The 22004-nt window shown below is 26.0% G+C and overlaps 4 protein-coding genes across 7 annotated transcripts; 1 reads left to right on the forward strand and 3 right to left on the reverse strand.

Moving 5' to 3' along the window:
* Positions 1-2641: 2641 nt before the first annotated feature.
* Positions 2642-14363, reverse strand: LOC108004440 (guanine nucleotide-binding protein subunit gamma-e). 2 transcript variants are annotated; one of them, XM_062085251.1, is made up of 3 exons: positions 14325-14363; positions 10660-10826; positions 2642-4141 (listed from the first exon to the last, which is right to left on the reverse strand). In XM_062085251.1, exons 2-3 carry the CDS (start codon positions 10770-10772, stop codon positions 4036-4038), a joined length of 219 nt encoding a protein of 72 aa, XP_061941235.1. In that variant the 5' UTR covers positions 10773-10826; positions 14325-14363; the 3' UTR covers positions 2642-4035. The 2 variants fall into 2 exon arrangements, with proteins under 2 accessions (XP_061941235.1, XP_016922847.1); XM_017067358.3 differs by having other exon boundaries at positions 14228-14359.
* Positions 14364-14374: 11 nt separating this feature from the next.
* LOC108004439 (small ribosomal subunit protein mS33) lies at positions 14375-17166 on the forward strand. 3 transcript variants are annotated; one of them, XR_009832729.1, is made up of 3 exons: positions 14375-14739; positions 15474-16620; positions 16722-17166. XR_009832729.1 is itself a non-coding variant. In XM_028664032.2 (2 exons), exon 2 carries the CDS (start codon positions 16762-16764, stop codon positions 17089-17091), a length of 330 nt encoding a protein of 109 aa, XP_028519833.1. In that variant the 5' UTR covers positions 14521-14739; positions 16722-16761; the 3' UTR covers positions 17092-17166. The 3 variants fall into 3 exon arrangements, 2 of the variants coding, with proteins under 2 accessions (XP_028519833.1, XP_016922846.1); XM_028664032.2 differs by lacking the exon at positions 15474-16620 and having other exon boundaries at positions 14521-14739; XM_017067357.3 differs by lacking the exon at positions 14375-14739 and having other exon boundaries at positions 16459-16620.
* Positions 17167-17573: 407 nt separating this feature from the next.
* Positions 17574-18599, reverse strand: LOC114576782 (inactive serine protease 45-like). Its single transcript, XM_062085127.1, has 3 exons — positions 18530-18599; positions 17915-18488; positions 17574-17799 (listed from the first exon to the last, which is right to left on the reverse strand). The coding sequence occupies exons 1-3, from the start codon at positions 18597-18599 to the stop codon at positions 17574-17576; spliced, it is 870 nt and encodes a 289-aa protein (XP_061941111.1).
* Positions 18234-20530, reverse strand: LOC114576783 (protein canopy homolog 3). Its single transcript, XM_028664031.2, has 5 exons — positions 20169-20530; positions 19971-20097; positions 19756-19890; positions 19510-19674; positions 18234-19451 (listed from the first exon to the last, which is right to left on the reverse strand). Exons 1-5 carry the CDS (start codon positions 20272-20274, stop codon positions 19295-19297), a joined length of 690 nt encoding a protein of 229 aa, XP_028519832.1. The 5' UTR covers positions 20275-20530; the 3' UTR covers positions 18234-19294.
* Between the last annotated feature and the right edge of the window lie 1474 nt (positions 20531-22004).

A 22004-nucleotide genomic window follows, 5' to 3' on the forward strand; every position in this document is an offset into this window, starting at 1 on the left:
AATTTGATGCGTAACTTGCCTGATATAAACCCAATTTAGGACAATATAAAACAAAATTGCCAAAATTCTTCTTATTACTCTTTTACTTAATCTATCTTACCTAAAAGTAAGATACTTTGAAATCATACTTAAATAAATAAAAGAAGTTATACAGACAATTATTACAAAAAAAAAGAATTTACAATTTTACAATTTTACAATTTTACAAAAAATATACAATTTTTACAAAAAAAGCCAAGTATTGATCCAAGGCTGAATTTGACATAGTTTCGAAATGAGCATTGCACCGATGCAACATTGCGATCTAAAGGGTTAACGAACTCAAACGGCAATTGTCGGTCAAAATGGCGATCAAACAACATATGGAAAATCGATACAGAATGCTGTGGGCGAAGGATCAGAGGCCTTCTCAATGATTCGTTTACCTCTACGAACTGTTCTCGTCAGTTTCTCGTGATTTGAACGAGACAATTCGAGTTTAGGATACTTTATTTTTGCTTTAATTCATCTGTCTGTGGTATACATACAGGATGGTCCCTGCAATGAAAATTGCTTTAATAACATTATAAATACCGGTTACAAATCACGAAGGAAATTAGTACGAATTAATACGGTACACTGCACCGTGATTTTAATTATTTTCTTATATTCTGTCGTTTCTTTTTCTTTTTTTTTTTTTTTTTTAATTTATAGTTATCCACGTGTCTTTTTGTTAAGCATACATTTTGGCAGTTTTAGCTATGCAAAATAGTTATTCGTATAATAATGTACAATTAAATTGGAGAAATAATTGGATGGGAATATTATTTAAACGAAAATAATTATTTTCATACTTCATTTTTGAAGGAATCGAATTTGGATTTTCACGGAGTATAATACATGCAACTTCGTATCTGTTGCATATAATTCGGTATTTTTAATTCAATATTTATAAATGCTAGCATTAATATAATGTAAGAATTGAAAAGTATTCTTTTACATTATTAAACTTAGCGATAACTAAGATTGATTAAAATAGAACATCATATAAAAATGATCTTTTGATTAATATAATACATACGATGTTAATGAAATATGTATTGCTAGGAGTAGATCTACGTGAAATTATTTATTTAAATATATAAGATACCTCAATTATCGTAAACCCTTGAATATCTTTGTTGAAAATATGGAAAAAATATGATTTAGGAATAAGAGCAACGATTGAGCAAGAAAATATGTACAAGATATCTATCACAATTGAACAATATTACATTTTTAAAATAATTAAAGATTAGAGAAAAAATTATCAAGAAATAAAAATAAGTAGTTTCGAATAATGCATAACTCTATAAATATTTTGAAATCAATTCTCAAAGTTAAAAACTGATTTTAATATTTATAATAATTATTTTGAAACTGATATTTCATAACTTTTATGATTTCATAACATTTATCATTTTTAGTTAATTTTTAATTTAAATACTTTAACACTTTCAAAGAAAATAAACAATGCATTCATTGAATATATAATAACATATAAAAAATGTACATTAAAAAATATATAATTAAAATAAAAGTGATCTTTGAAATCTTTTTATGCCTAAAGGATCTGTAAGTACTACGAAACTATTTATTATCACTTAATAAAAAGTTTTTTCCTATTTCTAAATATTTTAAAAATATAATTCCTTTAAAAAATCCTGTGTATATAATAAAATTATCACTTAAAAATAAAACAAATATTTATTTAATAAAATTAATTCGTTATACTAAGCACAAGAACAAATTTAAATTGTATAATATAATTTACACTATATATTTTCTAGATTCAAATCATTTAAAAAATTATTATCTTATTCCTTTGGATCCATGTCATTTTTCATTTAGAAATTTTTGACATATTTGTAAATGTCAAAAATATTCAAGATGTTCAAGAATGATGAAACATCTTATATTTATATAACGCTATACTTATTTAAAACAACGATATATTTATCATAGTGATTAAAATGAATATGAATTTAATTGATATTAATAATCAATGATGATCATTTTCAAAACAATGAATCAGCTCGCTTAATTAAAAGGAAAAAAATAGTACTATCTTTTTTTTTTTTTTTTATAAAGCGTGTCCCAAGTTTTTCCATATTAATTTATATCAGTATATATTTTTTATTATATAAATAAGAAAAATATAAACATAGATTGTTTAATCTAATCTTTATTAAAAAATTATAACAAAAATATAAATTAGCAATATAATCAGTAACTATTAATAATATTCCTTCGATAGAATTATCTTCTATAAATAGATAAGATTCTTATTTCATTACTCTATGGAATTCTGATTTCTTCTTTTATCTCAATGAATCATCATCATCAATTTTCATTTCACAAATTTTTTTTCTTCTATTTTTTTTTTTCCTTACGCATAAACAAGTTTTCACATCTTTGATAAATGAACAAACGACTTACGTTTATACATATATGTATAAATTTTTCTTCGTTCACTACAATAAAATATACGAAGAAAATTTGCCTTGGAAAACTTGAAACACTCTTTTCTCCATGAAAATGAAAAAAAAAAAATATTACGCGACAGAGATCAATCGATCAATGTTAAAAGGAACAGGACGAAGCAGCATACAATAATCCTTGATTAAACGATGTGAATATATTATATTTTCGTAAGAAATTCGCAGAAATATGCATAGCGTATTAATCGTACGACATATGATATTAACGTGTGTACATATAATGACGTTAGATTACATTGTGTACTTAAGATAAATAATCCTTACACGATATTAATGAACGATTTAAAAGAGTTTCCCGTGGTACTAGGTTGTCGAAATTGCACACGATGCTCGTATTACAAATTCGTAACACGTGTTTCGATCGAAACGAATGAGATCGAATCAGAACCGAATAATATATCTTATAAACTCGCCGGAACTCGGAACGACGACTGAGGCGGAAGCTCGATGTATCCGGAGCGTGATGATGGCCCTGTTCGCGGAAACATCCGTTCGTCTCGCGCTATTTCGCTTCGATTTCTCGTCTCAGATATCAAATCGATTGAATTTTCACCATTGCCTTTTTCTTTTTCTTTTTTTAAATCCACAAAAACAAGACTTCTTCGAATCGGGAAGCTTTTCTTCAAATCTTTCTCCCTCGATCGTTTGCTCGCGTTAAAGAGAAACAGGGTTAGAGAAGAAGAGAACGAAAAGAAAGTAACGAGAAATGAATGGATAGAAAAATCGAGAAAAATAGCAATGGACACGAGGTGAAGTTTTAACCGATCGATATACATGGATACGAAATTTTCTCGTCTCTTCTCGTTACTGCGCGAATCCAGAGGATCGTGATTTTGTATTCGGATACCTCGATACGATTCGACTCGAGATGCTTCGAGGATTAGAGACGAAGAAAGCCGAGCTGAAACGCGGCGATCGTTCGTTTGCATGCCGAACGGGAAAGTTGCCGCGGACAGGTAACCGCGAGGAATTGGATTGTTAAATAATTTTTGCTCCGGCTACTTTTCGAACTATTTTTCACTTCGCGCCAATTTCGCGCCTCCTTCTTCTGAAACTTTGCTGCTCTCCTGGCACCATCTTCTTGTAGGATTTCATCCAACTCGCTTGCAACCACCTTGCGTTTCTTCTCTTCATCCTCATCCTTTTCGTCCTTTCCCTCTCTCCCTTACATATACATGCATATATTCTCTCTCTCTTTTTCTCTCTCTTTTATTTTTTTTTCTCGTTTTTTCCTCCTTTATGTATGTATTTTGTTCTTTTGTGTATGTATTTTTTTCTTTTTTTTTTCCGTTTTTTTTCTTTTTTGGTTGACTGGCTGCTTCGTTCTTTCTTTTTATTTTTTAATTTTTTTTATTTTTTTTTTTTTGGTATTTATTTTCTTGTTTTCGCTGGTTTATTACAAACGCGGTTTAGAAACGGCTCCCGCTTCTCCTCTGTTCGATTAGGATGGTACTCGCTCAGAGATGCTTCCTCGCCTCTTCTCCTTCTCCTTCTTCCCTGCGGTTCTACGTCCTGATTACATGATTATGCATTTGCCTCTCTCGGCCCAGGGATTGTTCTTCTTGTCGGGCGCGTGTATCAGTGGGTCAGTCTTCTCGTTCTCTTCCACGTACTCCCTCATCCTGCAAGCAAGCAGACCGTCTATTGAATAATATTTTCTTTCGATTCGAATGTTTGAGTATTTTTTCTTTCTTTCTTACTAATTAATACGAGGATTGATGAGAAGATTGATTTTTTCTGATAGAAAAAATAATTAAAAATAATGATACAATTCCTTAATGATTGTACAAAAATTAAATATGAAAAAAAACATCGGTTCACTATATAAAATATAATAGATATCTAATTCAAAATTAAGTCTACTTTTTTTTATCTTAACTTTATCATTAAATAAACTTTTATTGAAATTTCTTAAGTTATTTTTTTTGTAATATTATTCAAACTGTCTTTCTTATTTTTATGTAAATACAGAATATTTCTTGCAAGTGAACTAAATTATAATCCCATAATTATAAAAGATATTAGCTAAAAATTTTAGGAAAAATAAATTTATTTCGTTCACAATGATGTACGCTCTCAAAAGAATCGATAAAACTAATTTATCTTTCCTTCGTATATTAAATAATCAAAATTTGAATAACACTTCTTAAAGAATTTTTCCCAATTTTAAAATTAATACGATTATTCTAAAAATTTATATAAACCAAAAATACTTCTTCTCTAGAAGAATCGTTCCAAAATTTTCAAAATCGTTAGTGCCTAAAAATTCGTTGAAATAAGCAAAATGGAATACTTTGGTCCAACTACGTGAAACGCACTGTACAAAAGATCGTTGTAAACGTAACAAGGTTGCAAGCCGTGCAAGAAAAGCGCGGCAAGGAACGAATAGTTAGTCGTTTCGCCGCGAAGGCTCGGTGAAAGGGACTTGCGGCCACTATGGCCGATTTTGCGTTCAAGGAGAATTCTGTATTCCGAAGGTTTGCGATTGCTCGATCGCGATCGATCGATTTTTCCCTATTTCCACCTTATATTATCCTACGGAGTTTATCTTTCTGTATTTGCAATCATTTTTCGTAAATATATTATTAGAGAAGTGTAATTTATATATCGACGAATATGATAAGATTTCAAATAGTCCAAGTACAATCTCGTCCAAAAGTATTTAGCGAACAGTTTTAAGGAAGTGATTATTGTTATTATTACAAAATATGTCGCTCAATATTGTTTTAAATATGTATTTAGTAATATTAAGTCGAGTAATTTAGATATTTACATCTTGCAAATTATTATAATTTTATAAAGCGTATTTATTGCTGTTAACTGGCAATACTCAGAGATAAACATTTATGGAAATTTTTGAAAATTGATAGTGAATGAAAAATGTGATAATGTGAGATCTTTCCATTATGTTTTACGTTGTATTCTGCACAGTTACTAAAAATAGAATTCGAATTGTTGGATTAAACGGAATCCATATGACTTTCTATTGGATTCTATTTTACGCCGATATCCAATTTTATCTTGAATTGATATCAGTTCGTAAAAAGAAGATAGAAAGGATAGAAATTCTTTAGCTGTGTTTAGTTGAATAAAGATCGTCCTAGATATAATCGTAATTGTAGTTTGCTTTTTTCAAACTGATGAGTTGGAAGGGAAAGGATCGGTTCTGAATTATGTATCTATATCGAGATAGTAGTCATTATATAATGATAACGTAACTAATTTATTGAACACATAACATCTTTCATTGATGCGGAAGAATAATTAAAATAATTAAAAATATTTTTAATAAATTAATATTAAATAAATTAAATGTATTAATTTAAGAAAAATTTAATCGTTAATTTATAATAAAATATTTTAAATAAATATTTTAATCGTACTATCAAATGTTGATAATAGTTATCAGACGAATATTTCGCATACTAATCGAATATTTCTCAATTTTTGTTAATGAATATAATTGTACAAACGATTTATAACTTAGTGAAAAGCGTGAGAAAATTATAGACTTTCACCTATATTCTTTATTAAAAATGAATAAGGGTAAATAACCTGTTGCTACTACACTATTATTTTTCGATCTTCATGTTGTAATCCCAGAAAATCGATTTGTTTGTCAAAGTACTAACACATTACTGTTAATTATTTGAAAAGATTTTATCCTTATTTGACTTTATTAATTTCTCTTTTGAAAAAATCATTATTGGAACATAAACATAAACTAATTAATAAAATTGAAATAATGAAATTTAAAGTAATAATTTTATTATAAACACTGTTTTATTTTAACTATAAATAAGGATTGTAATCTTTTAAAAGTACAACGAATTAAAAAATTGTTTCAAAGATCATTAAAATGATAATAATTTATATAAAGAATACATAAAAATATACAAATACATTTTACATTTTAATTATCGCCATTCTAACTAATGTGTTTCACTTATGACAGCCAAGAACAAGTACCTACTGAAGCTATCATTGCACACGAACCACAAGTTATATGATCGTGAAATTTGAACTAATAATAGAGAACACTATCAATTACACAACCCAATAGAAAAGATTCTCGTAATGTCGTCAATGACAGAAAACAAGAAATATTCTAAGGGTTTTCTTCTTTTCTTATTTAAAGATATACATATTACTAACTACATGGTGCAGCATGTTTCAATTACAAACTCGAGTTACAAAGATGTTTTGGTGCGGAAATTAGAGCGCTTACGTTACAAGGTGCTGATATTTTAACAGATGCAGTTGTGTATATGAGTTTAAAAGAACGTAGAAAAAAATTATCTTATTGTTAGATCTAAAATTGAATTAATTCAAAAGTTATTAAAGATAATAACTCTTGGAGTTAAAATACTTAAATGCTTATTAAAATTGTAGTAAAAAAAAAAAATATTTCCAGATGAGATTGTATATAAAATACAAAATTGTGATAAAAATTTGAAAATTTGAAAATTCTACAATTGATTTCAATGAAAATTCGTGTGAAAATTTTTCAAGATAAACGACTTTCCTTGTAAGACAACGTATGATGACACTTTTGTAACCAACTGTACATACCTCAATAGAACCAAAAAAGATAAATACAAAGAAAATTCTTGGAGTAACGTTAAAGACTCGATAAAGAGTCTTGATCGTTGGCACGGCAATGTTGTTTCATCTAAGATTTCTCAAAGCCCGCGAAGGGAAAAAGCGCAGAATAGCGTTAAAGAGCAAGAGATTAGCTCGATCGGTAAGAAAGGAAGAAAAAAATGGGAGCTACTACCTTTCACTATGGCACTCTCCGAGTAACAGACCGCGGAAACTTTTTGCTTTCGCTTACGATTCCCCTCTCGAAAACCGCAAGTAGTAACACGGTTCCGCGTTCGTTCCGCAACGACAACTTCCCACATGTTATCGAATCTTCAACATGTGTCTTGCACTGTTCACGCAGCCACGCGCCGCCATCACGGTTTTCTGCATTGCTGCAGAATTTTAGGTTAGGTGTCACGTATATTGAAGCAAATAAAGATTTAAGCGATCAAGGTTGTTTCTTTTCACTATTTGTCAATTTTCCTTGATACCTCATTAATGAGATCGTGATATCGATTATTTCTTATTTAATAAGACTTAATAAGACTCGTATATTTACTCGATGTTACATGTACATGTAACTTAATACTTTAGTTAGATATTAAATAACTTAGTAATAAATACATCCTTTTTCGAAAACAAGTCTCAAATTTTTGTACATATTCTCCTTTTTTCATAAAAGAGAATCATAAAGAAATATGTAATAATTGATAATTGATAAAAACGAATTTTTTCTTAACTCTAAAGAAGTTAGATCCTGAAAGAACTATAGAAAGTTATTAGTTTTACTTAGAAAAAATAATTTTGGTTATATTCTCGTTACTTATATAGCTCCCAATGACTTTTTGTATTGTCAAAAATAGAGAGATAATTAAAAGAAAGAAATTTTGGTGATATTATTACAACGTCAAGAAAAAGGTTCCCAAGAAGAGATATTTTAAAAATAATATAATGACATTCAGCAACAAAGTAATTTCATATAATATTGGAATAAACTGGAATTATTAAAAAGTAAAAAATAATAAGGCTGAGTAATTGCAATATAGATAAAACGATCCTATTGGAATTTAAGCGATTACTTTTTAAATAGCGCTTACACAACGAGATTTATGTCGAGACATGTCTCGAGACAAGATCTTAATGATAAAACGATATAATTAGCAATTGTAGTATTAACTAAATTCATCAGAGATAAGAGATAAAAAAACATTGAATTTCGAGCTAGAATTTTGACAAAACATTAACACATACATTTCTCAAGTATAAACGAGAATTTATTTTACAAAAAAATAAAACACCACTCCAAAATTAATTCTGCATAAATACAAATATATAAACCAAATTATCACAGGTTCGAAAAAAGGATATAACGAATCAAATAGACAAGATTGAAATTCTGACAGATCCGCGATAACGATGACGATAACGATCAGAAGTGAATGACACGATGAACAACAGGAGAGAAGAAAAAAAAGACATCATAAATCTTACTTTTTCTTCCAAAAGTGACACGATATTACAAATTATCACAAACTTTCTTTCTTTCTTTCTGCTTGTTCATTAATCGTTTCGTTTGCTGCGTGAGCCAATTGGCATGTGCGTACAATCTAAACACATAAAAGTGTGAATATGCGATTAGCGGACACTCCACGTCCAAGGAGATCCTGTCCCATGTAATATGGATACACAGTGCCGGTGTAATTTAGCCTTGACTGACGATTACTACTAGCCGCGTGTTGCGGCACACCACGCTACACCGATTACGTCGTCACCTACTATACGTCTCTATATTCCTCGCCTGGAAAACGATCTTTTGCGATCAATTAGACAAAGTTCGAAAAAAGTTTTCATTGTAGTATTTCGATATATTCGGGATAATTCGATTTTGGATCGAATAATCTAATAATCACGAAATGATTAAAGGATATAAAATCAAGCATAAAAATTAGCGGTTATTCGTACAATAGATTGCAGATTTTTAAGTATTTATGGAAAGTTTAATACTGATGCAAAATACACAACATGCAAAATTATGTAAAAAGTCGTAAGATATTAAAAATAAATTGTTGTTAGGATGTTTAAGTAAAATATTATGATGAAACATATTTCTATTATTTAAGGTCTATTTTTCTAATTGTATTTATACAAAAAATTCAATTTATATTTATATCCTCAATCTTAGCTTGAGCATGGAATGAATGGACGTGATTAATTGAAAGAAAAATCACTGAATCATTAACTTTTGAATTTTCAAAGATTCACGTATCATAATTTAAGAAATACTGAATGATGATTGTACGATTATATGCACATGTATAATTGTTTGTTAATTAAATAAGCAAATTATTGAAGAGATTGTAAGCTTTAAATTTATATCCATTGTAATAAGATATCACTTTCATTGATAGCTTGTTGTCATTAACTTTTGAATTATCTAAATTTAATTTTATACATCGCACGTGTTATTCATGTAGCTAAAAATAGAGAGAGCGACACAGTTATTTGGATCATTTAAATGAAACACTGTTTATCATTTGTTACAACAAATATTACTATCCAATTATTAATATTAAAAATAAGCAAAAACACAAATTATTTTTCTTGAAAGAAGAAAGAATAATCTAATCGAACAATTTTCCTGTTTATTAATTGCTGACAAAAGATATAATTCATAAAAAAATGTCAATAAATACATATTATTAATCATTATAGATCTTTTATTAATACTCTGTATGCTATTTTAAGAAACAACCGTACAATTTTTAAATATAAAATGTTTATCTAGTTTGTGGAAGTGCGGCCTAATTAATTCCTTTAAAAAAAAATGCAGAATGCTTCCTAAATTACAGCCAGAAAATAATCGTGTGAAGAATTTTATTTTACAGTAACCTAGAAGCTCTCATCAAACTCTGAATTTTTAAATCACCATCTTTTCTAAATCGTGAACTTGTTATATATACATATATGTATAACTTCATCCTATATAAAAAATGATGAATCACTTCATTCACAGAAGTTTCTTTGTACGAGAATCCAAAGACCAGAAAATACAGATAGTCAAAATATTCATCCCGACGTTCTCTGTAAAACCAATAAATAATCAATAAATATCAATAACCGAATAAAACGATCGCAACGAACATAAAAAAACGCCCCTGAAATAAGATGAACCAAAAAAGCACGCTCAACCCTTTTACCTCCACTCACAACTCCACCAACTGCTATAACCAACAAACTTGCAATAACAAATAACGAACGCCCAAGTAATTAATTCAATATTTAATCGATAAATAGATAATTATCGAGACGAATAAATAAAAACAAATAAATAAAAAGAACGCAACGAACGAATACAAGTTGGAGGATAGATAGATGGGGTTGTTGGACGGGTATAACGCGAAACGTTTCCATGGACCACCCACGTTCTACCTATCTAAATGAGAAAAAAAAGAATTAAAAAAAGGAAGGAGAAGAGGGATGATGAAATATCGCGAAAAAAAAAGGAACAATAGATGCGAAAGTGGGGCGAAAAAGAAGAAGGGGTTAACGGACTTACGCGACGATGCTCTTAGACAGGGGCCACCGATCCATTTCAACTTGGTACTTCATGTTCTCGATCTGCTTCTTCAGTGCGTCCTTGTCCATGTTGGCGAGTACACTGGGATCCATGGTTATAGCCGCGCCTCCCTTTTCCCAGATAACAGCCGAATAGCGCTTGCGCCTCTACGAAAAATCAATAGAACCGACTATGTATGGGGACTCCTGTTATTGGAACACCAAACCTACGTCACTCACTGGCAACAGGAAATTCGATTCTGCGAGGAAAAGTGTACGTACTTTTTCCCTCATCGCGACCTCCGCAAAAAGATTATATTATGGATCTCGTTTTTTGTCTCGCGTACACGTGATACCAAGGGTTTGATACTGTTGTTGCGTTATTTGCGTCGTTTTTTTTTTTTTTAGTGTTTATTTTGTGGATCGATATATTTGATTTTTTTTTTTTTTTTGCGGATACGAAGAGACATCGTTTCAAGATTTGAAAATCTTGAAATTGAGAAAAAATGAATATATTGGTGTAAATTTGTTTATAATGATTACCTTTAGTTGATTGCTGACCATCGAAGAAGTATCATTAATTTGTTGAATCGTGTTTTATTAACGAGGTTGAAATTTATAGAGGAAATTGATATGAATCTTTGTTTGTAATGATTATTTTATTAATCGATATTTTGGATTACTCGGATGGAGTATCGATCATCTGTATATCTTGAAAAATCTTATCTGATCGATAGGATCGAGAAGTTTGATATTTACAAAGGAAATTGGTACAAGTTTTTGATGATAATGATTATTTTGTGCATTTGAATTCAATTGCTTTCTATTTTAAAATTAAAATTATTACAAATATGAGTAAACAAATTTTTTTCAATATTTAATAGAACTAGGATAATTATTTTTAAAATTGTCTTAATTTATCGTTGAAAGCTATACGCGAAAAAATAATTATTTTCTAAATACTTGTACTTTTGCTCATTGATGAGTTGCTTTTAAGTACTTTCAATCAAGAACCCTTTAACGCTTGCAGCGGAAGCAACGAACTTTGAATCTTAACGAGGAGCATGTGGAGGAACGAGCACAATGTGCGTACGTCCATAATAAATTTCTAACACTCTTTATTGTTTCACACTTCGTCTTCTTTTTTTTCATATATTTATTCTTTTCTCTCGGCAATACTGATTTAAACAGAAAAAAAAGACGGACAAATTAAATATATGAATACCTCAAAAATGTTGTGAAAATGTCATAAAAATGTTTTTAACATGTTTTTAACAGTTGAGTAGAAAAACATTTTTATAACATATGATAAAATATTCTTGTAATAAATAATAAAAGAAAAAAATATTCTTATATTATGTTTAAAATATAGGTTTACTTTTATCACGGTGGAATATGAGCACGTGTTATTCATTCAATAAACAGTTTATTACGTACAGTGTTACGCAAAAGTTTTTTAATCGCTTAACAAATAGAAATATTTACTTTTATAAATAAAAAGATATTGATGAAAAAAAAAAGTTGGCAATGTTTCATAAAAGAATATAAATATATATTTTAATTCGTGTTAAAATAAGTATCTACAAGGTGTTTTATATATTCGACGATCGATTCCCAAGACTATAACAAAATAGAAAGATTAATGTACAAAAATATCGATTGAAACTTATTTATTAAGTTACAAAAGTTAGATGATGCGTTTTATAGAATTATCTTACTCATCCAACTTATTCAAATTATTTATTGTTATAACAAATGGATTAACCGATTATTTCTGTATGCCAACTTCGTCTGTTGTGATCTCTAGAATCGACTCTTTAAAGGTATCATCCAAGATACATATCCAATTTAAATAATACCAATAATATTTTATTTCTGATAATACGATATTACGGTTCAGGTATACGTAATATATCTATTAATAAAATATTAATAAAATAGATATGCAATTGAAAAAAAAACAGATAATGACAATCATAAGTATTTTTGTATAAAAAAAAACATTTTACAAATTTTGAATTTTCTTTTTCGAATATCTTCGAAGAATATTCGAAATACCAAATGAAATGGAAATGGAACGGTCTGTTTACAAAAGCTAAAAGAAAAAGATCGATCGATTGCTTTACTTGTACTGACCAATATGATTGTGTCATATATCGTAATTATCGAATTCGTGAACACATTCCACATAGTGATTCATATGGCTTCGTTCTTCAACGTGACCAGGTATGTATCGCTTTTCAACCAAACGAATATAGTTAACGATAATTATCTTATGATATATTTATATTTTTTATCTTTACCTTTAATTTGCTTAACTTTTCTTTCGACCTCATTTACATATAAATTGTAAGTCTCTTAAGAGTGTTATTAACATTTACTTGGGAGAAAGAATATTTTATTGCAAAAAAAAATTCCATTCAAATATTATATTAAAGAAGATGCTCTTAATATCATTGAAACAATTCTTCGATTTAAAGAAACACATATAAAGCTTTTGATAAAGTTTTGTCTTCGATATTTTTATTTACTTCTCATTGATAAGATAATAGGCTCTCATAATAAAAATAGATTATCAGTTAAATTATTATTTCTGAATATATACACATAATTATATATATATATGTATTACGTAAAATATTTTCAATTTTATTAAGAATCATCCGTGAGAAAAAGTTTATGGTATATTTATAGTTTACACAATTTGTGTATTTAAAATTTGATCACAACAAAGTATCAAAAATTTTTTACTCAGCCAGGAAGAAAGGCATAATCATTCGACATTCGCTCCGATCTCGAGAAACGTCTCGTTTAGAATGCAAGCCACGTATAACCGACCTACGCTAAAAAGATCGACGATATCTGAAAAATCAGTGCCGAATGCAGCCGAATGACACCATTTTGAAATAACTCGGTATGCACACTCCCACGTAATATACACTGTCATCCATAGTGTCACCGCATACTTAATACGTTTAAAATAGAGATAAATGAACTTTGTTGTTTCACAAAAAGAAAATTCCAACAAAATTAATTTCCAATTTTAAAAAAAAAATTGTAAATTTACTTGACCGAACATTATGATTTGGAGATTAATATTGCCGGAAGAAAAAGTTTAATTCCAATATTTGATTCTTTTCCAATCAATATTACATTTTACATTTTTCTTTTTTCCTTTTTAATATCTATAGAAAATCTCAAATCTTACAGTAGTTAATTATTCGTAACATGGAAATAATAAATATTTTTATACCACCGAAAAATTGCAGTCTCCAACACAAAAGAAATATTTTACAAAGCATAAATCGCGTAATAAATCTCAGAATTATTATAAATGAACAATAAATTGCATAGTCTTGTTCCCCGACCAAATATCCGGCGACTTATGAACGGGAGTGTACATGCGTGCAAGTACGATCGCACGGTGAACGAAGAATTCACGGTTCTTCATGGAAACAATTATCATCGATCTAGATTCGCCGTTACGAAATCGCAATCTCCCGGAATAGATAATTTTCTCCTATGATAATTCAAAGGAATGAATTCTTCGATACGTGTTCAACACTTACCCAGAAGTAGGTAGAATTTGGTCGAATAGAGGGGGACACGTGTCACAGGATGTCCGTTCTGGGATAGTGGTGTCGAATATTAGAGAGTAGCACTCACCTTGCCCGAGGTCGGAGAAGTTCTGAGATACGCTGACTCTTGGCAGGTTTCTCGATTCGCTTACGGAAGCCTCAACAAAACTCGGCAATCTAATTTGCTGGTAATTTACGTGCCGATATCTTCAATCATTGTTGTCATAAGAATACATTCTTCGGCGAATGTACGCCCCGATTATAATCCGAGAATGAATAAACCGATCGTGTTAACCTTACTTCGATCGAAATAGTTTCTGTTGTTGAACTTGTTGAAGACACAGATGAAAATAAATGTTTTCCGAGGGGAAAGAAATTGATGGCCGAGATTAATCGAGTAACTTCGGATCGTCAGAGCAAAGTACTGCGTTTAATGAACTAAAATTGCAGAATAAGTAAAAGTTAGATTACGAGAAGGAGTTAAAGCAGTGTGGAATATTTACGTAAGTATTAAAGGTTGTGGGTAAATATACATTTTTTTAGTTTTGATTCTAAGTAAATTTTAATTGGAAAATGTATATGATATTCTATATATCTACGTGATATCTAATATATGATATTATATTTCAAATATGAGAAAGTATTTATACCGTATGAAACTCTGATGAAGTTCAATGAAAAATTCATTCATGTCTTTATAAAGATATTTTTTTTTAAAGATTTATCATCGTATTTTTTGTACATTTACATGTAGACATTCATATTCAAATTATATTTTTCAATGTCAGATTTCTGAAAAAATTTTATTGTAAAAATTAATATATATTTAATTATATATTTATGTAATTCTATTATTATGTAAAATAATGATATAAATTATTTTATTATATCAAAATGATAGTTAGATATTTCTACTTTGAAAGTAAAGTAATTTTATTAAATTTAATAACAATAAATTTAATAGAATTAATTTAAAATTTAAAATAGTTATCACAGACGAGATATAAAATGAATCTAACATTCAATTTTAAATTCTTGTTGTCTTGTATTCGATAACAATAATTATTCAATAATTAAATACTTATATTTAAGGAATTCTTCATAATATAAATATCATAGAAATACTATATTATGTAGAATTAAAAATGTAATATCCGTATTTCTAAATTTTTACATTAAAAATAAATTTACACATTATATTTTTGAAAGAAAAATAATTATAATTGGCATACCATAGCTTGTTTGTAGTTATGCGCACGCGCCAAAACAAGTATAAATAAAGAGAGCAAATAATGAGAAAAGGATAGACATAGATTAAAAATTGTGAAATCAGCGCCATCTTCAGAGTGCCGCAAATGAAACACAACATAAACAAAGAGAGCAAATAATAGAAGAAGACAGAAATAAAGGAAAAGTAACTAATAACGCCATCTCTTTATTTCTGAAAGAAATATCTTTTTTTCAAAATAATCAAGAGATGGCACTGATATTCAATTCGTATTCTGTCTTATCCTATCTTTAAAGAGATATTTTTAATATTCGAAAGATGACATTGATCTTCAATTCTTTTTCTACTTTATCCTATCTTTGAAGAGATGCTTTTGGTATTCGAAAGATAGCGCTGATTTCTTAATTTTTATCCTATCTCTCACTACTCTCCTTGTTTATATTTGTTATTACAAAATTCATGCGTTCAAAAATCGATTTATATAATTATTTTTATTATTTTCTTATATTATTTTTTTTCGTAATATAAAATGTACAAACATTTTACAAGAATTATTTAGAATTAATTTTTTCATTTAATTGAATTATAAATAAAATAATGTTGATAAAATTAAAATATGACTGATATCGTTTTTTTAGTTTTTAAATAGCAAAAATATCATATATTTTATATGCCACAGTTGTGCTACTATAATCTAATTATATTTTTTTTACGAAAGAAATACTCTATCATACTAAAATTTTAAAATTTTTCTAAATGTCAATTGATATACTATAATATTGTTTATATAATGCAATAAAATTATTAATAAAAATTCATGTATCTAACTTTAAAAAGAAAAATATATTCTAATAAGTAAAAATCTATATTATCGATCATTAGTTTTCTTTCTTTATTTAAAAAAATTTATTATTTTTGTAATATTTTTTATATACAGAAATAAAATATAATTCTATTTATTTAGGATAAATATAATTTTATCGCTAAATATTGTTTCTTATTTTTTATTAATCTTCATAAAATAAATAATTTATGTTTATTTTAAAGTAGTAATTGGTCCTAATATTACCAGAACACATCTTATAATAAAAATTTAAAAATTATATAACAAATAAAGATTTACGATTTATTATATCTTCGTATATAGATTTAAACAGTATGTATTTAATCAAATAGTATTAATGATTAAAATTAATGAAATAATTATATTTAACACATTGCATTGCAATTTCTAACCTTAATTTATTTTTCATCTAGAATACGACTTGAAAAGAAGTTAAATATTTGTTTATACAATATGAATAAATACTTGATACTTGCAAAGGCGAATACAAATTACGCCAAACATATGAATCGTTTGAGTAATCGAATATTCGGAGAAGTAACAAGAACAGTTAATTCAAAATCTATGAAAGTAGTTAAATTATTTAGTGAAAAACCATTACAAAAACGATCAGAAATTGTTGATTATTATCCACGTCATTATGAAACTACTGAATTAATGAAACATCTTAGAAATTATGGATTATTCAGAAACGAACATCAAGATTTTAAGGAAGAATATGATCGTTTAAGAGAATTTCGTGGAAAAAAGAAATGGATTCCACCACCTTTTAGAAAAGAATAATTTATAAAATTTGCATATATTCAGTGTATTAATAAAATTATTTTATATAAAATATATAAATAAATTCAAATGCCATATGTGTAAATAATAATATAAAGATTCCAAAATATAAAATAGTAGAATAGATATAGTTTTTTAGGATATATCATAACATTACATGAATAGGAGGAAGTTATTTCTTCAAAATTAAATGGTAATAATAATTCAAGATCATCTATATCTACTTGATCGTTGTATCCTTTTATCATGTCTTTATGAAATTGCCGATTATTGCATAATAATGATTTATTTATAGTACTAAATTGTTTTTTTTTATTTAAATTCCATATATTTTGACTATTATCTTCAGAATTTCCAATTTCTTTATATTTATAGAAATTACTTGTTTCTTTTGCTATATCTATGTAAGACATTTTATAATAACTATTAGAAAAAGATGACTTTATATCATTATAATTATTAAAAATAAATTGTAATTTAGCTTAAACATAAAATTTAGCCATACTTTTTGAAGATGAATTTTGATAATTTATTGTCACTTGAGATATATTCTTTGAATTGTTTAACAAATGATTTATATCTGAATCAGTTTGTAATGAGTCTGAATAATTCCACAAACATCTGTGCATACGAATGTTTTCTGTAAAACTATTATTTTCCCATTCTTTTGAATTATTGTTACTAAAAACTAAATCATTTATCCATGTCCTAATTAATTAAAAAATTATATTATGAAAAAAAATATTTTATATATATATTTTTTATAAATTTAAACATATTTGATATTTTCAAAAATTTATGAAATTTATTTATAAATTTTTACCGAAATGAACCAAGATCAATATATGTTGGAAGATCTCCACATTCTAAAGAAAAGTTTGTCCAAGATGCAATTCCAACTAGAGCTATCTCATGATTTTGATTTTCACATACAACAGGAGAACCAGGATTACCAGCACAAGCTATAATTTCATCTTTATATTCGACCATTGTGCAAAATAAATTTGTATAATTTGTATATGTTTTTATCATGTATGTACACATTTTCCAGGAATTAAGAAATACTTCATGATATTGAATTGGTTTAGCCAAAACTTTTAAAGATGGTGAAACATAGCTTTGCCATCCAAATATTAGGCATAATTTGTAATTATCATTATATTTGACAGGTACAATATTAGGTAAAATTATTTTATTATGATATATATTAAATGGTTTTGTAAGTTTCAAAAGAGCTATATTATAATCTCGATCAGGAGGATCAGAGTAAGCTTCATATGTAGGATGTATGTATGTAGCTTTTACAGGTATTGTTTGTTTAGAGTTAGTTCCATTCAGTCCAGTTGCAAATAAAGTAATGGACTGTGTTAATAAAATTAAGATATGACTATTGATACCTTTTCTTTAATTTTTAAATATCATAGTAAAAATATCATACATTTCTTTTGTCTTGCACACATTGTGCTGAGGTTACAACCCAATCTGATGAAAGAAGTACTCCACCACATGGTGTTACTGTTTGAAATTGTATCAACCAGGGAAATTGACCATCTTGTACTCTTTTACCTTTTAATAATATATTTTTACATTCTTCAAAATTTATAAAAATAAAAAAAAATGAAATATATATTGACATATTTGTTAAAATATAATAAAATTAAAATACATATTTAAAAATATATGTTATTTTTATGTAACTATCTTCAAGTTATAAATATGTAATATAAGTATAAATATGTATTTACAATTTTTAAACATAAAATTGTTCATTAAAAACAAAGTATATTTATGATTATATCAAATATTGATATATATATAATATAATATAATATAATATTTATAATTCAAATATTATATTATATTATTAAATTTACAAATTGGATATAAAGATATGAAGATATGAACATTGTAATGTTTAATATAATATAATGACTTGATAAAAAGATTGAATATTCATATATTATTCTATTCATTTTTTTAAATTTTATAAATGTATCATATTCAATTCCTTCTTATATTTTATTTTTTTTATATATTGTTATTAATTATCCTATTATACTAAAGGATTTTTCAATATAGTATAGTATTACTATAGTGAACTATAGTAATTCATTATTATATATCATTATTATATATATATATATATACATACTATATTATATATATAATTATATATAATAATAATAATTTTATTATTAATAATTTATAATTCTTCTTTTATATCTTTTTCTTTATTTTGAATTTTTGTATCTTCTTTTTTTTTTATTTTTTTCTCTTTCATATCACTACTCATAGTTTCTCCTTTTTCTTTCAAACAAGAATCATCTTCTCCTTTTAATGCTTTCTCTGAACATAAATATCTAATAAAACAAAAATTATGTAATTGAATTAAATCCAAAGTATAATAATAATAATTACCTAATTAAAGGAATTTTTCCTTGATGATTATGATACCAGTCTTCAATATCAGCTTCATGATTTTCAATTAAATCTTCGCATTGTGATTTTAAAGTAGAAATTTCAACAGATGGTTTATCCCATAGTTCATATGGAATTCCTAGTTCAACTTTGACACCTTTATCTCTATAATTATAATTATAAAATTATAATTATTTTTAATATATTTAAAATCTAATTTAAATTTAATTTGGAACTGTATCTTACACAAGATCATGGAGTGCTTTAAATGTCTGACTCATTCCTTTGGCAAATCTTGTACTATCTGTACGTTCTTTGTGAATATTATATTCCAATATACGTTCACATAAATTTTCTATACTTTCTACTAAACGTAATTCTCTAAATGGAATAAAAACAAAGTTTTTACAAATTATAATTTACAAATTACATACATTTTTTTTAAAAATATATATATTTACGATTTTTTATATTCTTTCTTTTTCTTGGGTAAAACATCATCAAGAGAATATCCAATTTCAAGTATATCATGTGTTTTACCTGTTTCATCTAATCTCGCTTCTAATTCAGTGGCAACTACTTTGCAAACTATAACAAAACAATGATATTTATGATATTTATAAAATAGCATCAGTAAATTATTGTTTATATATAATTACCTTCGCATTTGTTTGCATATTTTACACCTTGATCTTCTTCTGGACCACCAATTACAAAATGAGAAATTAATAATTGTATAAAAAATATTTTTATTAATATATACATTATAAGATTATAAAATTATACTAATAATTTAAAGGAACTGTATGATTATGGAATGATTCGAATATTATTCATTCACATTTATATTTCTATACTTTTATATTTAACCATATAAATAGTTTTTTTGTTAGCATTATTACAAAAAATTTAAAATTTTATAGAGATATAACTATAAGAAAAACCGAGCATATTAATTTTATCTTAAAATATCATCAAAAAATTTTTCTAATTTTATCTTACTTTGATTGTGGCTCTATTCTATTCGTTGATATAGGCGGCATTTTTAAAAATATCCAATAAGAATAGAGAATGTATATATATAAATTTATAATAATTATTTCAATATTTAGAAATCCTATATTAAAATATCTAAATCGATATGAAATAATTGAGATAGATTTATATTTAATTTTTATACGAATTTTTAATTTATCATTTTTTAGAAAATAATTTTTTTTTCCTAATAACATTATGATTATTTTTGTTATATACATATTATTATTATATTTATTTTTAAATGTTTATAAATGTTATTTAAGTATTCACAATTTATCCTATTAGCTCCTTATGTTTTAAATTTAAGCATTTTATTTTGTAAAAAGATTGATTGTAACAATAAATTTTTGTTTTTTTTCGATAATTGTTAAAATTTGTTTCTTATTGATATTTGAACAATTTTTTTCTTTTTTTGAATATAAAAGCAAATTATTCATATTTACATAAAAATATATATAGAAATTAGAAAACATATTAATAAATTGAGTGCTGTATCAGATATCTATATACGTATATTTATGGTTACAATAGTATATAACCATAAAGTTATAAATTAGAAGATTAATAAATATATAATTTTCTTGTGATATTGTATGGTATGTGTAATAATTTTAAATAATATTGTATAATATTTTATGATAAAATAAATTTAAAATTATATTACTTACGGATAAAATATTTATATTTTTTAAGTTTCTTTTATTATTTCTCACTCTTCTTTGCTTAAAAACTAAGAAACAATTTTATAAGTAATTTATTATATTTTTTCACATAATAAATTTTTATAAAATTCCATTATATTTTATATAATTTCGTATAATTGATATAATTTCCAACTATACATAGGATAAAATGTAATCAATTTTTGTATTTCACATAAATTTCACGTAAATGATTCACTGATTCAAACTATTTTCTCTGAAACTATTAAAAATATATCAATCTATTTTTTTTTAAATAAATAAATAATTACTGATTGTTAGTGATAATTAAACTAAATATAAATAAATATTTATGTTTAAAAAAATTTAAAGGTTAAAAATTATATGTGTGTAATATGGAAAAATAAAACGTAATAAAATTCATATTTAATAAAAAAATATTAATCTTTTCATAACAATGTAATTATATATATATGTATATAAAAAATAGAAATAAATTAATTAATATATATATTATATATATATTTTGATTATAATCACATTTTATATAAAATAAAATGTATTAATTAATTTATATATTAATATAATATAATTTATATATATTAATTAATATATAAAAATAATAAAAGATTTATATAAATATAGTTTTTAAACTAATACCTGTATGTGAAAAAATATTTTAAAGAAAATAATTGTTTTCAATTCCAATAATTGATTTCAGAAAAAAATTAATAATATTTTCAATAAATTATTTTTTTTTGTTTGTTAATACAAATAAATATTAAAAAAATTTTT

This window comes from Apis cerana, linkage group LG14 (genome assembly GCF_029169275.1).
Source record: "Apis cerana isolate GH-2021 linkage group LG14, AcerK_1.0, whole genome shotgun sequence".
Classification (NCBI taxonomy): domain Eukaryota; kingdom Metazoa; phylum Arthropoda; class Insecta; order Hymenoptera; family Apidae; genus Apis; species Apis cerana.